The 16,634-nt window shown below is 43.1% G+C and overlaps 1 protein-coding gene across 3 annotated transcripts in view; it reads left to right on the forward strand.

Moving 5' to 3' along the window:
* VPS13A (vacuolar protein sorting 13 homolog A) overlaps positions 1–16,634 on the forward strand; it is a 745,426-nt gene that overhangs the window by 496,962 nt on the left and 231,830 nt on the right. For all 3 annotated transcript variants that reach the window (XM_029616432.1, XM_029616443.1, XM_029616452.1), the window contains exons 49-50: positions 12,696–12,800; positions 12,914–13,060. In XM_029616432.1, coding sequence (XP_029472292.1) covers positions 12,696–12,800; positions 12,914–13,060 — 252 coding nt within the window. The remainder of the gene's footprint in view (positions 1–12,695; positions 12,801–12,913; positions 13,061–16,634) is intronic.

The following is a 16,634-nucleotide window of genomic DNA, read 5'->3' on the forward strand; positions in this document are numbered from 1 at the left end:
GGGTACATTGGTAATTGAGGATGTACCCAAGAGAATAAGGATCTTTACAATGGGATAACTGACATTCACCCAAGAGGGGGCTACTATGGTTTTTAGTCATGGTTTCAAATCCTAGTTAGACTAACATTTAAATAAAGCAAGAGGAGAGGACCACGCTGCTCTCTCTTACAAGTAAATGCAGAAGAGGTAAACAAGATAAGCTTTGAAAGGATAAAAGCCCCAAATAAATTAGAGAGCAATACAAGGAGCTAATGGGGAAGAGTAGACAGAAATGTCAAAGTAGTTAGAAAAGTAAGAGAACAAAAGGAATAGGGAGGCAGAGCACTAGTGGAGAGGTAGCCTAGTGATTAAAGCAGTGGGCAATGAACCTGGGCAGCCAGGGTTCAAATTCCATTGCCTGTGCTTGGGCAAGTCACTTCACCGTCCATTGCCTCTGGCTTAAACTTACATTGTGCACCCTCTGAGGACAAGTAAATAACCTGAATGTTATCTGCTTTGAAGTGCCTGAAAATTGGAATATAAATCAAATGAATACATTAAATGAATCTTGGAAAGCCATGTGTGGAAATTGTCCAGGTCTTGTTAACAAAATCATCGACCTGGAGGCCATCATGGTAGAAACAGTTTTGGATCTAGTCACAATCTCATTGCCTTGTTGTAATGGAAGACTGGATTAGGATGTGACCATCCCGGGTTATAATCTTATTTAGTTGATTTCAAACTTCAAAGTTTATTACATTCAGGTATTGTATGTATTTCCCTGTCCCCAGAGGGCTCACCATCTGTTTAAATTTCAGGTAATGGAGGATGAAATGACTTGCCCAAGGTCACAAGGAGTGGCAGTGAGATTTGAACCCTGACTTTCCTGGTTTGCAGTCCGCTGCTCTAACCACTAGGATTCTTCTCCACATTTGTTTAAAAAAGAGTAGAGAAAAGGGAGGAAGGCGTGGCCTTTCATATCAGTAGCAACTGAAATAGAGAGCAAGGAAAAGCTGAATTACTATTGGTTGTCCCTAAGAAGTTCACAAGAACCTTAATAGTGCAAAGTGATGGGAATACCTGGGATCAACTGGGGTGTATAAGGATTGTACCAGGAATTAAATTGGCAGTTGATGGGACTAATGGTCCATTCTTCACAGTCTCTCTTCCAATGGCCTTCATTTTTGCAGTACGCACACTGATTCTTTCCCAAACATATATATATATATATAGAGGTCATATTCTATGATAGTGGTAGGAGCAGGGTTGGGAAGTTGTAATGTTGCAAACAGCCTATCCTTCATTCCCTCAAGAAAAGAGGAAAGGGGAGAGTGATGATAAAACAAAGGGTGGATAAAGGAAGTACAACCTAGTAATTTTGCAAGCTATCAGATAGACAGACAGCAATCTACAGCTCTTCAGAAATCAGCTGAGTTGGTGATGGCAGATTGGAAGTGGCCAGGTACTGCAAATCTAGGTACATAGCAAAGCCACAGGGACGTGGGATAATTACAGCAACAGCCTCACTAGTTTTCATGGCTGTGTTAATTATTGCAAAACTTTAGCGAGAGAGATGGGTGTAAAATTTTGGAGGGAGATATGGGTATTGGGTTAAGTGTGAGTAGGGCCAGCTTCAGTGGTGTATGATCTTGCAGCTGTACAGGGTACTGATGCTTTGGGGCACTGTGGAAGACTGCTCCTCTCCCCTGCCATGGGATGTTGGATGGGGGCAGGAAGGGGAAAGACACTGAGAGCACTCAAGGATCTAATTATGGGGCTTACGTTCATCTATTGTGAATGAAGAAGACAAAAACTGACTTGCATAAGTCATGATTTCCTACAAGTGACCAAGCTTCTGTTGCTTGCAGCTAGAATATGTTTCAATGGACAGGAATAACTGGGAGATTGGTCCTTTTTCTGCTGTCATCTAGTGTGTTGCTATTTATATGTTATTTTGTATGTGAGAATATTATACAGATATCCAGCACAGGGAAAGAAGTTGGATTCAAACATAAAAGGTATCTCCAGGTTGGCATACAAAGGGGATGGTTGGTCTGTGGATGAGTTCGATGTGCTGGATGTGGACTGTAACCTGCCTATTGCAATGTCAGGGTAAATGCGAATGAAGGCTCGTGGTGCCAGAATCCCAGCACTGGTCCTGACTTAACTGGAAGAGAGAGGGCTTGAGCTAGAATATAGATATAGACCAGAGAAGCCAAACGATGGAGATTAGTTAAAGAACAGGAGAAAGTGGGATTTGCAAAGAGAGACTCAAGAAAAGCAGAAATCTTAAATAAGTTTTTTGCTCAGTATTTAGAGAAGGGGAAAGCAATGGAGCTATGGTAAAAAAAAAATGCTATTTACAAATAATTTGATTACAAACCAAATTGCAGAGACGGAGATACTTAAAAGTTACTCAAATGAGTGGATTAAACATGGGACCCAATGGTGTACATCCCAGAACACTCAGAGAGCTCAAGAATGTGCTGATCGTGCTCTTCGCAACTCTTGCTCAAGTTGTCCTTGAGCATGGGGGAGGTTCTGATGGACTGGCTGAAGATGGATATAGTCCCGCTATTTAAAAATAGGGACAGGGAAGGTTATTTTTGTGATCCATATTGTGTTTGGATACAGCAGAATATAAAACCTATATAAATCAAACTGTAAACCTAACTTCAGTAGTAGGCAAAGCAATGGAAACAATTCTTAAAATAGTGCAGCACCATCAACAAGCAGATTACAGGATATCAGATAGCATGGCATTGCAAATGAAAGATCCTATGAGACAAACTTGCTTGAGTTCTTTATTGAGGTGAAAGAAGTGGTGGATCAGGGAGATGCAATATCTGGAATTCAGTAAAACGTTTCACATATTGCCATGTGGAAGATTGGTAAGCTAGCTGGATAATGAAGAAGTTACACATGTAAATGGAGCATACTATCATAGCAATTTTGAAACGACATTTACCTGCATAAAGTGCACTTACTCATGCATATCTTATGGACAATTCAATGGCATTTATTGTAGCAATTTTCAAAAGTCCGCTTACATAGGTAAAGTGCATTTACACATGTAAAACCCAATTTTAACCATGTAAATGCTTTTTAAAATCAGGCCCTAAGCGAGTATGCCAGAAAGTTGTAAGCTAGATGAAGAATTGGTTGAGCTTATTCCTGGGGGAATTGTGCGCACAAAAATTGAAAATTCTGCAAAATTCTGCATACTTTATATTGGTTAAAATAGCACAACATACATGACAGTCTTTAAGTAATTCATTTAAAATATACCAAAAACATTTTTTACTTAAAGATGTAGAGTTTTAAATATTTTGAGCAGAATTTCCCTAGAAGTACATTGTAAGAATGTCCCTTCCTCCCTCCCTTCCTTCCTCTCTGCCTGCTCCCCTGGCCAGTCTCCTTTCACTTTGTCTTCTCAGACCCCCAAACTCCTTCACCCTCCACTCTCTCTCCCCTTCCCCGCTAGGCTCAACTCCTTCCACTCTATATCCACTCCTAGAGTTTGACCACTCTCTCAGTACTGCCTCTCACACATGCTCCCTCTATCCCTCTCTCTCACACTCTCAGGTTCTCTCTCTCTCACACTCACAGGTTCCCTCTCTTGTGCATATACACACCCCCTCATACAAGCTTCCTCTCTCTCTCTCACGCACACACACAGGCTCCCTTTCTCTCATACACATACCCTTACACAGGCTACCTGTCTCTCTCTCTCTCTCTCTCTCTCTCTCTCTCTCTCTCTCTCTCTCTCACACACACACCCCTGCACATTGGTTCCCTTTCTTTCTCTCACACACAGGCTCCCTCTCTCTCGCTCTCACATTCACACCCTCACCCAGCTCCCTTTCTCTCTCATGCATACACCCTCACACAGGCTACCTATCTTTTTCTCTCCCTGCACATTGGCTTTCTCTGTCTCACACACACACACACACACACATACACACACACACAAATATCCCTTCACATAGGCTCCTTCTTTCACAAACAAGCACCCTTACTCCCTCACATAACACACACACCCTTTTTCATGCACACCAGCTCCCAGTCTTTCACACACATACACATTCTTTCACAATCTCCTCACAAAGACTCCCTCTCTCTGAGACACACACACACCCTTATTCATGCTCCCCCATACACACACCAGCTTGCAGTCTTAAACACATACCTCTACACACAGCCTCTCAGTCTCTCACACAACCACTACACACAGACTCATCGGGACCTGCTTTGCTCGTGGCATGCTGGACTTGCACCTCCATCTTTACCGTGACGTGGCACGTCGGGGCCTCCTTCACCGTGCTGCAGCACACTGGGGGCCTCCTTTCTCTTCGCCATGACGCGGCACTCTGGGGCCTCCTTCCTCGTCTCTGTGACGCCGCACACCAGGGCCTACTTCCTTTTAGCCGCCACATGGCACGCCGGGACTCCTTCCTCTTCGCTGCCATGTGGCACGCTGGGCCCTCCTTGCTCTTCGCCGCAAGCAGGATGGGGTCCGCTTGTGGCACAGGGGGGGTCTGCTCCAAATTCTTTGCAGAAACTGGAATTTCTGTGCAGAGGGGGAATTCTGCTCAAATTCTGCACTCCACAGTAGCGGATAATTCCCCCAGGACTATGAGCTGCAGGAAGCAGAGTGGAGTGCCCTCTGGTAAAGGCAAAGGTATCATTGGGATACTCCAGGACATGGTACTGGGATTGGTTCTCTTCTATATCTTTATTAGCAAAATTGCTGAAGAACTTGAGAAACATTATGCTTGTTTCTTATGATACAGAAATATATTAGAATAGACACACCAAAAGGGGTGTGAAAAAATGAAATGGGACTTGAATAATAGTTAAGGATTTGTAAAATGAGCTTCAATACTAGATAGTGTAAACTCATGCATTTGTGATTATACATATTTATTAATCTCATAAATTAAAAGAATAGGAAAGTGTCAAACAAAAAAAGAGATCTAGGAATAATCATTTTAAATTACCTCAAGTTAGCCTGCAATCGGATACATTTTCCCATTGCTTTAACATCATATTTAGTTACATAAGCAGAGGTATTAGCAGGAAAAGGTGATATTGCCCTTGTATAAGTCACTAGTAAGACCACAACTTGCATATTGTGTTCCATTTTGGAGCCTGTGCCTTCTTAAAGACATAGAGATATTAGCAGTTCAGAAAAGAGCTATTAAAAAATGTTACAAAACCTGCACCTCAAACCTTGCAAAGAGAGGCTTATGATAATTAAAATATACTCGCTGTAGGAAAGAAGTGATAGAGACAATATGATAGAGACATTCAAATGTTTGACATGGTTCAGTAAAGTATGGGAAGGTGACATTTTCCATAGAAAAGGAAATTCAAGAACAAGTAATCATGATCTGAAATTGCAGGGAGGAAGATTGAGGAAACATGAGAAAATAATTTAGTAAGAGGGTGGAAAATATCTGGAATAGCCTACTTCAGAGGTAGTGGCAACCAAAATCATGCCAGAATTTAAACTTGCTTGGATCAGAGTACAACATTAAAAGCAGGTGAGGTATAATTATACTCATAAGCTTACATTCTCCTAGCAGAATTTGTAAGATGTGTACCATTTTAAGAAAACATGAGTGATCAGACAAAATACATCTGTTTTTAATTTGCTTCAAATTAAAACTATTATGCATCACAGAATAGCACAATCACTAAACAACCCATAGCAATAAGGGAAATAATAAAATGATGCTGTTCAAAAGTGTACATACGCTTAGTTTTTAATATCGTGTATTGCTCTCTTTTGCATCAATGATGTCTCACAGTCTTTTGTGATAGTTGTGAATGAGACCCTTTCTTTTCTCATATGGTAAAGCTGCCCATTTCTCTTGGCAAAGAGCCTCCAGAACCTGTAGATTCTTTGGTTGAACTATGTTTGTTTTCCACAGAGTGGATCAATGATATTGAGGTCAGTTGACTTTGATGGACACTCTAGAACCTTCACTTTCTTCTGCTGCAGCCACTGAAGGGTTGACTTGACCTTAAGTTTCCGATCATTGTCATGTCGGAAAGTCCAAGTGTGCCCCATCTGCAGCTTCCTAGCTGATGAATCCAAATTCTCCAATATTTTCTAAGGTGCTGCATTCATCCTGCCCTCAATTTTAAATAAATTCCCTGTGCTGCTCCAGCTCACACTCTCCCCCCCCCCCCCCCAAAAAAAAAAACCAAACCAAAAAAAAAACCAGCAGAGATCTACCTCCAAGTTTCATGGTAGGGATGGTATGAGTCTATGATTGTGATAATAAAGTTCACTGTTGGTCTCATCTCTCCAAATTAATTTGTTCCAGAAGTTTAGAGGCTTCTCTAGTTGCTGTTTGGCAATATTGTAAGTGGGCTGTTTTGTGTTGTTGGTGCAGCAATGGCTTTTTTCTGGCAACTTTACGATACAGCCCATTTTGGTTCAAGTATCTCCTTGTTTCCTAGCTTGTAGACAAATGGACTCAGGAGCAGTGGGTTATGTTTCCCTGCCAGCTGATGGAGAACAGAGCAAGCTGACGTCACAGTATATATACTCCTGCAGTGACCCCAGCCTACCAGTATTCTCTATCTCCAGAAGATGGTGGATGTGCATCTCCCTATGGGGATTGCTTCAGATTTTGGAAGGAGAATTTTAAATTAAATAAAGAATATTCCCGCTCTCCTGCGGTGATACCAAGTGGTCCCGCTCGCAGTTGAGAATTTCTGAGGTGATTTCCATGGTCCCTCAGATTGTGCCTGGGTCCGGTAGCCGGGTTTCCCAGCGTGGACTTAGCTGATTGTACAGCTTAAAGGCAGCGGGTACAGGAGGCTGAGTGTGGCGGTGACGGCACATGCTCTCTCCCCCTGTAGCCGGAGACAATCTCTGTACTCAGCCGGTAAGAGCTGAGCTCAGGTAAGTTTAAAAAAAAAAAAAGGAAGAAGTTTTACCTTCCAATTAGAGATGGAGGGGTTTTTAGGACTTCCTCCAATTTCCATGCTTGGCGCTCATTCCAACATTTGTTCCTGCTCCCTTTGGAGTTGGGGGAACTGGGAGCCTGGCAGGTTGAGTGGCCCAGGTGGGCTGGGTCCTGCAGTTAGGCTTTTTGCCTGCGTGCCATATGGTAGGCCGCGGCGGTGTGTTCGCGTGCTGCTGTGTGTACTTTTCTACCCTCTACAGGATGGTGTGCGCTGTGCATCGGCTCTGCTCACACATCCTGCACTTAGTTTTGGGTGCACCTTTTGCGTGCACAAGTTTTCAGCATGGTGATATCCTCAAGCCTTGGCACATAGGTTGTGCATGTGTTTTTGTGGTGCTTATTTTTGAGGTGCCTAATTTTTCTGCACATGAATGTTTGAGCACGAGCTGTTTGAACGCACATTCACTGCTGCTGATGGTTCCGGTGAACAAGAAACCTTCTCAGCCTAACCTGTCCTCTAAATGTGTCAGCACTGTTTGGACGCTCAGAGAGAGTTGTCTTCCTCTGAATTCACTAAGCCTGGATCCTCTCATCCTGATGATGGCTAGGCTGCGGCTTTGTCGTGAGGTACGCCAGACCTTGGTACTCCTTTTACTGGCTCCTCTGCAGGCTATGGCAGGTCAGTGGGTATTGCTCCAGTTCCTTCTGGGTTTGGCCTGGATCCAGCTGCTTTTTTCTTGGGTGGTGTTTTTTCAGGGTTTACAAGCCTTTCTTCAGACGCAGATGGCACTGATGATGAGGCAGATCCTGATTCCCTGGAAGATGGGGAAATTCTTCTGGGACAGCCAGCCCTGATTTCCCAGACCTTGAAGATGCTGGGAGTAACTGGGGAGATTCCATGTCTGAACCAAAGAAGAATCTCATTTTGGTTTCCTTGTGTAAAACGTCTTGTTTTTTCCCTGTTATGGACACCATTCAGGAGTTGATTGATCTTGAATGGGATGCCCTGGAGGCAATTTCCAAAGGGGATCGGACATTGGAAGGCCTGTACTCCCAGGATCCAGCTGTGAGAGAGCATTTGGTCTTCCCATAGTGAATGTGCTGGTCTGTGCTGTCTCTAAGCAGATAACTGTCCCCAAGGAAGGAGGAGTGTCCTGAAGGATGTACATGATAGATTGAGTGTATCCTTAAGCAATTCTGAAGCGGTGGCAATGACTTTACAGATAGCTTCCTGTTGCACTCTTATGGCACATTCTTGTCTGCTTCCTCTCAGGAAACTGATGATTCTAGGGTGAATTCCAGAGCAATTATGGAACTCTCTGTTGCCTTTTTAGCAGATGTGAGCTGCGATTTGGTCTGTGCCTCAGCCAGAGGAATGGCTTAAGTGGTAGGGGCTAGACGTCAACTATGGTTGCAAAATTGGTCAGCTGATGCAGCCTTCAAAGCTAATCTTATGAAAATGCTTTTTAAAGGCTCGTTCTTGTTTTGGGAACGAGTTGGAGAAGTTGGCCAGTTAGTGGGGCGAATCGGCAACCGTGGAACTGGAGGAGGATAAGAAGCAATTGTAGCTCCCCATTTCTATCAGGCGTCATCTCCAGGGTTCCAAGCAATTTCGTCCCTACAGAGGGTCTACCTTTTCGATGATTCTGCCTTTCAGTAAGTCTCTGTCCTTTCGTCCCAGACAGCCCAAGAGAGGAGCAGGCTCGGATGGCGGATCTTCCCAAGCTCTCAATGAAGGCTTGCTGACCCACCTTCGGGAACAAGGGATAGGGTGATGCCTCTCTCTCTTATCAGATGCAGATCGAGATCATCTCAGATCAGTGGTCCTGGAGGAGATACGAGAGGGATATGTGCTGGAATTCGTAGTATTCCTTGGGACATGTTCATGGTGTCTCCTTGTCACTCCCCACAGAAGAAGCAGGCAGTGGAGTCTACACTTCTAAGGTTCCTCAGTCTGAGGGCTGTGGTTTCTGTGCCTACGTTTCAAGAAATATTTTGTTGTGCCCAAGAAGGAGGGTTTCTTTTCTTCTCAAGTGTCCACCGCCATTGAGGGTGACTCATTTTTGCATGGAAACCTTAGGCTCTGTGATAATGTCCGTGCAGTCAGCGGAATTTGACCTCCCTGGATCTGTCCGAAGCCTATCTTCATATTCCCATCCATTTGGAACACCAACTTGTTCTGCATTTTGCAGTGATGGGGCGCCATTATCAGTTTCTGGCATTGTCTTTTGGTCTAGCCATCCCCCCCCCCCCCCCCCCCCCCCGGACATTCTCCAAGGTTATGTAGGTTGTAGCAGCGGTATTGAGAAGAGATGGGATCCTGATGCACCCATACTTGGACGACTGGCTGATTTGAGCCATGTCTCGGGAAGAGAGCTACCTGGTGATCATTAAGGTGATCTCCTTGTTGCAAGAGCTCAGTTGGGTGGTGAACCTGGCCAAGAGCAGTCTTCAGCCATCATAGTCATTAGAGTATCTGAGTGTTTGGTTTGAACGAGGCAGGACAAAGTTTTCCTGCCAGAAATTAATGACACAGATGCATCATTTGGTGGACACTATACGCCCAACAGTGTGGTGCTATCTACAGGTGCTCAGTTTGATAGCAACCCTAGAAGTGGTGCTGTGGGCCAGGGCACATATGCATCCTCTTCCGTGCTCATTGTTGTCTTGATGGAACCTGCAGTCTCAGGACTATTCAGTTTGGCTCCACTTGCCGATTGAAATCTGCTCTCGGCTCTAGTGTTGGTTGCAGGAGTCTCATCTGAGAAAAGGGACTTTCCTTGTCCTTCTTGAACTGGTTGGTACTCACCACAGATTCGACTCGCCAGGGTTGGGGAGCTCACTGTCATGAGCTGACGGCCCAAGGTTGTTGGAAAGCTGAAAAGTCTCTCTGGAATATCAATTGCCTGGAAGCCCGGGCAGTCTGGTTGGTGTGCTTGCAGTTCAGCCACAGGCTGCAAGGTGAAGCGGCCCGATTGATGTCAGACAACGTGACATCGGTGGCCTACATCGATCACCAGGGAGGAACCAAGAGCCAGCAAGTGTCGCAGGAAATAGACCAACTTATGGAATGGGTGGAAGGACATCTACAGATGATCTTGGCCTCTCATGGCCTCACTCTCCAAACCTGCACATAGGCTAAGGAAGTGGAGAACTTTCGAGCGCGGAGTAAGGTGGTAAAGCCCAGTATTCTTTCTCGTTCAGTTAAGGTCCTGCTCATTCTGGACTTTTTGCAGGATGGGTTGAATAAAGGATTGGCCCTTAATACCCTGAAGGTACAGGTTGTGGCTCTTACCTGTTTCAGAGGCCCGGTGAATGATGTTTCCTTACCATCTCATCTTGACGTGCCCCATTTTTTGAAGGGTGTGAAGCATCTTCAGCCTCCTATGAGGTTACTGGTTCCCTTGTGGAATCTTAATTTGCTGCTGGATTTTTGGCAGACCCTACGTTCCAACCACTGCATAGCTTTTCCTTGCACTTATTGACTTTGAAGAGATTGTTCCTGGTGGCTATATGTTCTGTGCGTAGAATTTCCGAGTTGCAGGCCTTGTCTTGCTGGAAGCCGTTCCTTCCGGTGACTCCAGGGGTGTTACAATTGCTTACTGTTCCGTCCTTCTTGCCTAAGGTGGTCTAAGAGTTTCATTTAAATCTGTCCGTTTCCTTGCCGTCCCAGCATAAGATCAGGGGGATGGAAGAGTATCACCTCCTGTATTCCTTGGATATCATGAGACTTGTGCAGTATCTGGAGGTTTTTGAACTTTCAGAAAGACGGATCACTGTGTTTGTCTTTCACAGTGGAAGGAAGCAGGACGAAACAGCTTTGTGGGCTACAATAACTCGCTGGATTAAAGAAGTGGTCATGGCCACGTATGTGGCTGCTGAAAAGCTGTTGCCTACTCAGTTTAGGGCTCATTCCAGTAGGGCTCAGGCAGTGACATGGGCGGAGGTTAAATTGTTGTCTCCCGTTGATATCAGCCAAGCTGTAACGTGGGCCTCCTTACGTACTTTTTCCAGGTTTTATCGTCTGGATGTGCAGGCCCAGGAGGATGCAGCCTTTGCACCATGCGGTGTTGACTGGACCGCGGGCAGCCTCCCACGCTGTTCGGGAATAGCTTTGTTATATTCCATTGGTCCTGAGTCCATCTGTCTACACACTAGGAAATGGAGAAATTACTTATCTGATAATTTTGTTTTCCTTAGTGTAGACAGATGGACTCAGCTACCGAATGATTGTGTCAGTAGTCCTCCTGTGGGGCTACAGGTCCCAAGGGATTACTGGTAAGTGTTCATCCAGTCCCTAGATTGGGGTACCTATGTTCTTTCTTCAGTGTTCCTTGTTGGTTGCGTACAGTTATGGTTGCCTGTTTTTAATTGTATTTTGCTAGTCTATCCACAGTTGCTTTTGAAGAGAATACTGGCAGGCTAGGGTCACTGCAGGAGTATATATACTGTGACATTTTGTTCCGTCTCCATCTGGCAGGGGACCATAATACACTGGTCCTCAGTCCATTTGTCTACACTAAGGAAAACAAAATTCAGGTAAGCAATTTCTCCATTGTGCATATTGAAACACCCACACCACTTTGTTTCAGAGAAGCCTGTATTTCAGGAGAAGTTGCTTGTGGGTTTTTATTTGCATCCTGAAAAATTTTCCTGGCAGTTGTGTCTGAAATCTTTCTTGTTCTACCTTGGTATTAACAGAACCCATAATTTTCTATTTCTTGATCAGACTTCGAACAGTACTGATTGACATTTTCAAATTTTTTAAATATCTTTTTATATCCTTTCCCTGATTTATAAAGTTGAACTACTTTTGCTTACAGATACTTTCATTTCTTTTGCTTTCCCCATGCTTCACTAATCACCAAAGTCAGTGCAGCCCTGGATGAAATGCACAAAGTTTTCACAAGAGCTAAGAAACTCATTGACTGTTTATACACAGGCACTAATTATAATCAAACAAGGCACAAGTGTGGATACCTACCCTTCATTGCCATCTCAACCTGTGTATCAACTTGAGTGTATATTATCAGCTCAAACATTCAAGGGTATGCAAACTTTTGAACAGGACCATTTTATTATTTCCTTTATTGCTATGGTTTGTTTAATGATTGTGCTATTCTGTGATACATAATAGTTTAATTTGAAGCACATTAAAAATAACAAACATGTTTTGCCTGATCCCTTATGTTTTCCTAAAATGCTACACATCTTACAAATTCTTCCAAGGATATGTACACTTATGAGCACAACTGTGTATATCATATAGAAGAAATGAGGAAAAGAACTTGAGTGCTAGCTCACTGATAAACTTTAGAGGGCCAAAAAGAGGCAAATCAAACTATTAAGCAAAACATGGTGGCATAGTTTTATGAAGTTTCCAAGAAAGAGGGAGTAATCTGATTGAAACAGCCATGGTGTAATATCGGCGAGCATGAGGTGGCCAGATATTTTGAACAGCAGCCTTACTGGTTTTGGTGGTGATTCAGATTATTGCAGAGGGAGCTCTGGTTGTTGGGTTAAGTATGGTTTTGTAAAAATACAGAAGAAAAGGTCAGTGGAGTTGATGAAGGCCAGCACTATAATAGAATGTAAACATGCTTGGGACAGGTATAGAGGGCAATGGGAGAAACATGTTTGAGGGACTGAAGTTTGTTTGTGTCTGGTAATTTGTATGCTCATGTACTCAATGTGATACAAAACCAAAGGGGAAGAAGATAGAGAAGACTGGGCTAATTGTTCTTTATTTGTTGTCATGTTACTATGAGTTTCAAAAATAATTTTATTTTGCAGGTGCAACTCAGGATAACGGACAGTGAATTATCAGATAATTTTTCTCTTGACACTGTTGGCACTCATGGTGCTGTGAAGTGTAAAGGCCAAAAATTGGACTACCAAGTGAGTTGATTATATTTGTATGCTCAGTATCCTTCTTTATATTAAGAAAATGTAATAGTTTAATTTTTTAATACATTATCAATTTTATCTGGTATAACATCTTTTATTCATAGGTTGGAGTCACTATAAATGCCAGCAGCTTTAATCTTACAAGAATTGTTACTTTTACACCTGTTTTTATGATAACAAACAAAAGCAGATACAGATTGGAGGTGGCAGAAGAAGACAAAGAGAAATGGCTTCGTGTTGATATGGATCAGGTAAGAATTGCATTTGTTAGTCATTTTAAGTTGCACACTTGTATACTCTAGTATTTTTTCTCAATGGTTAGCATATAATTTATGTACAGAACTCAGGAAGTTTCTAGAAAGCAATATAGGAGAACTACCTTAATATCCAATGAGATGAAGCCTAGCTTAAAAAGAATCTACTGAGTTAGGGTTCTTACCCGAAGTTCATCTTACATATAATGCAAATATATTTCTACTGTCGTATGTCAAGCTTTGTATTTCCAAGTTGCCTAGTATAACAGTTCTTATGTTCTTAAGTGTTCTCCGAAGACAGCAGGATATGTAATCCTCACTGTGCCCATCCACCTCCCTTTGGTGTTAACTCCCCCAATTTTTAGCTAAATACCAAACTAAGCAGAGTCACCACAAGCATACTGCAGCAGGGGAACTCCCACACATGCTCAGTAGAGCATGTTCAGAGAGCTTTGAAGAGCTTGTAAAACAGCTCAGTGATGTCCTTTGAGAACATCTGTTAAAGGTAAAGAACTCTGCTTTCTCCATCCAAAACAGTCATGTGGTACTGACAATTAGATTAGCAGTACTTCTTACATGTTTCTCCTTTAACACAATGTCCAAATTTCCTGCATTGAGCTTTGTTAGTTGGAATAGGAATCTCCAGGAGATCACAACTTCTTCATTCATTTTTTAAAATTTTATTTCTTTAATTTATATTCCACTTTTCAAAACTTCAAAGCAGATTATCTTCAGGTACCATAGGTATTTCCCTATCCCCAGAGGGTTTACAATCCAGGCCGATACAGTACAGTGCGGTCCGACGGAGCACACTGTTAATCCGCCATTGGACGCGCGTTTTCGACACGCTAGCGTACCCCTTATTCAGTAAGGGGCCGAAAACGCGCGTCCAACCCCCCCAAACCTAATAGCGCCCGCAACATGCAAATGCATGTTGATGGCCCTATTAGGTATTCCCGCGTGATTCAGAAAACAATATGTGCAGCCACATTTTGCTTTCAGAAATTAGCGCCTACCCAAAGGTAGGCGCTAATTTCTTCGGGCACCGGGAAAGGACACAGAAAAGCAGTAAAAACTGCTTTTCTGTGCACCCTCCGACTTAATATCATGGCGATATTGAGTCGGAGGTCCCGAAAGTTTCCAAAAGTTTAAAAAAATAAATAAATAAATAAAATGTGAAGTCGGCCCGCGGTTGTCAGGTCGAAAACCGGACGCTCAATTTTGCCGGCGTCCGGTTTCCGAGCTCGTAGCTGTCAGGGGCTCGAGAACAGACGCCAGCAAAATTGAGTATCGGCTGTCAAACCCGCTGACAGCCGCCGCTCCGGTCCAAAAGGAGCGGCGCCTGTTTTTACCTCCGAGCCTCATTTGAATAGAGAATCGCGGGCACAGGAGAGTGGCCTGTTCGCCCGCTTTCCCGCGGACTTTACTGTATCGACCCGTAATAGGGTCATTCATCAAAATGCGTTATGGCGTTTACGCACACGATAACCCATTAATGCATGCATTAATGCCACAACACATGCAGTAATCATGTTACTGCACTGTGCGAATGCAATTTTTTTGAAGAGGCTGGATTGGGGAGAGGTTTGGGTGGGAATAATTAAAATAAGGGGCAATAGCAAAACGCATGCTATTGCGCATTTTTTAAAGCTGGAAATAACTACACCTTTTTTCCTGGCGTTAAGCTGTGCTATATGCCGCAAACGGTCGTAATGCAATTTGCAATAAAGATTGCAAATTGAATTTCGGTCATTTCTGGGCTAGGGAGTAGAGAGAGCGCCTCTGGGCAGGCTTTACAGTATTCAATTATTTATATCACTATAAGGAGGGCCAGCTAATAGCCTGAGGTGAGGTGTAGGTGGTTTAGGGTTTAGAGGCCAGTGTTACATGCAGAGTAAGACGTATGAACAGCATAGTACACCTTGGTTGAAGATTTGACGTCATTTGGAATGAGAAAAGTCTCAAAAAGATGATATTTCTACAATGTTCTCTCGCCCTAGCTTGACAGGGTATTATCATTGTAACACTGGCCCCTTTTTTAATTGAAATGTACAACGTAGTGATAGAAACTTGTTTCTGTATAGGGTATAGAAAAACTGTATAAATAAATAAAATAAACCACCTCCAACACCTTATCTCGAGCTATTAGCTGGCACTCCTATAGAAATATAAATAGTTGACTACTATGAAGGCCTTATAAATAGTCTCTCTCCCATGAACATGCCCTTTTTTCTTACCACGGGCATTATCCATGTGTTATACCATTTTCATGAATCTAAGGGTTAGTTTGTACCTGAAGCAACAGAGGGCACAGTGACTTGCCCAAGGAAACAAGGAGCAGCAGTGGGTTTGAACCTTGGTTTCCCTGGTTCATAGCCTGCTGCTCTAACCACTAGGCCAGTGGTTCTCAACCTTATTTCCATCAGGACACACCTGAGAGATGTTGCTTACATGCGTGATACATTGAACACATAGAAACATAGAAATGATGGCAGAAAAGGACCAATCGGCCCATCTAGTCTGCCCAGCAAGCTTCCACTCTTATTTTCCCATACTTATCTGTTTTACCAACCACCAACTTCAGGGCTCTTGTTGGTAACTGTTTGATTCAAATTTCCTGCCAGCCCCTGTCATTGATGCAGAGAGTAATGTTGGACTTGCATCAAAGGTGAGCATAAGGCTTATGGTTAAGTGTTGTAACCGCCGCATCAAGCAAGTTACCCCGATGCTTATTTACCCAGATTGCACAGATCGATGCCTTGTTGGATGACGTCTGAATGTAAATCCAGTTTTCCTCGCTTCCCCTTCCGTTGAAGCAGATAGCAACGCTGTATATGCTTTCAAAGTGATGTATCAGGTTTAATTGGTTTATTTATTTATTTGTTGAGTTTTATATACTGTCATTCGGTAGAGCCATCATAACGGTTTACAAAGTATGCATTTTTCTTAGCAGTTGTGTAACAGAAAAACAATGTTAACGTTATACATTTTCTTAGCAGCTGTGCAACAGTAAAACAATTTGAACAATATCAGAAATAAACATATCAAGTCCAGAGAGCATTATTAGGTTGGATGAGGAGGGTATTCAGGTTCAGGGTGTAGAGAATGTATTAAGAGGTTTATAACTGAGAGTTCAGTTGAGAGTTGGGATGATCAGACGTCTGAAGGTCATTGTAGAATTTGCGGAACATTAGTGTTTTTAGGTCTTTTTTGAATGTTTTTAGGTCGTGCTGGGTTCTCAGGACTTTAGGTAGTGTGTTCCAAAGTTTAGGAGAGGCAATTAAAAAGTCTCTTTCTCTTGTGGTTGCCAGATGCGCATCCTTGATAGGGGGAATGTTTAGGTAACCTGAGTTATTAGAGCATAGGTTTCTTGGAGGATTTTGAGGGATTATGTTTAGGGTGTTAAGACCTTGATGATCATTGTTTAGAATTTTGTGGATGATGGTCATTGGTTTGTAAGCAGTATGTGCAGTAATAGGGAGCCAGTGAAGTGAGGTCAATATGGGTGTTATGTGTTCACTTCTTTTTGTTCCAGTTAGCACTCTGGCAGCTGAGTTCTGCAGTATTTGGA

This window comes from Rhinatrema bivittatum, chromosome 1 (genome assembly GCF_901001135.1).
Source record: "Rhinatrema bivittatum chromosome 1, aRhiBiv1.1, whole genome shotgun sequence".
In the NCBI taxonomy this organism is placed as follows: domain Eukaryota; kingdom Metazoa; phylum Chordata; class Amphibia; order Gymnophiona; family Rhinatrematidae; genus Rhinatrema; species Rhinatrema bivittatum.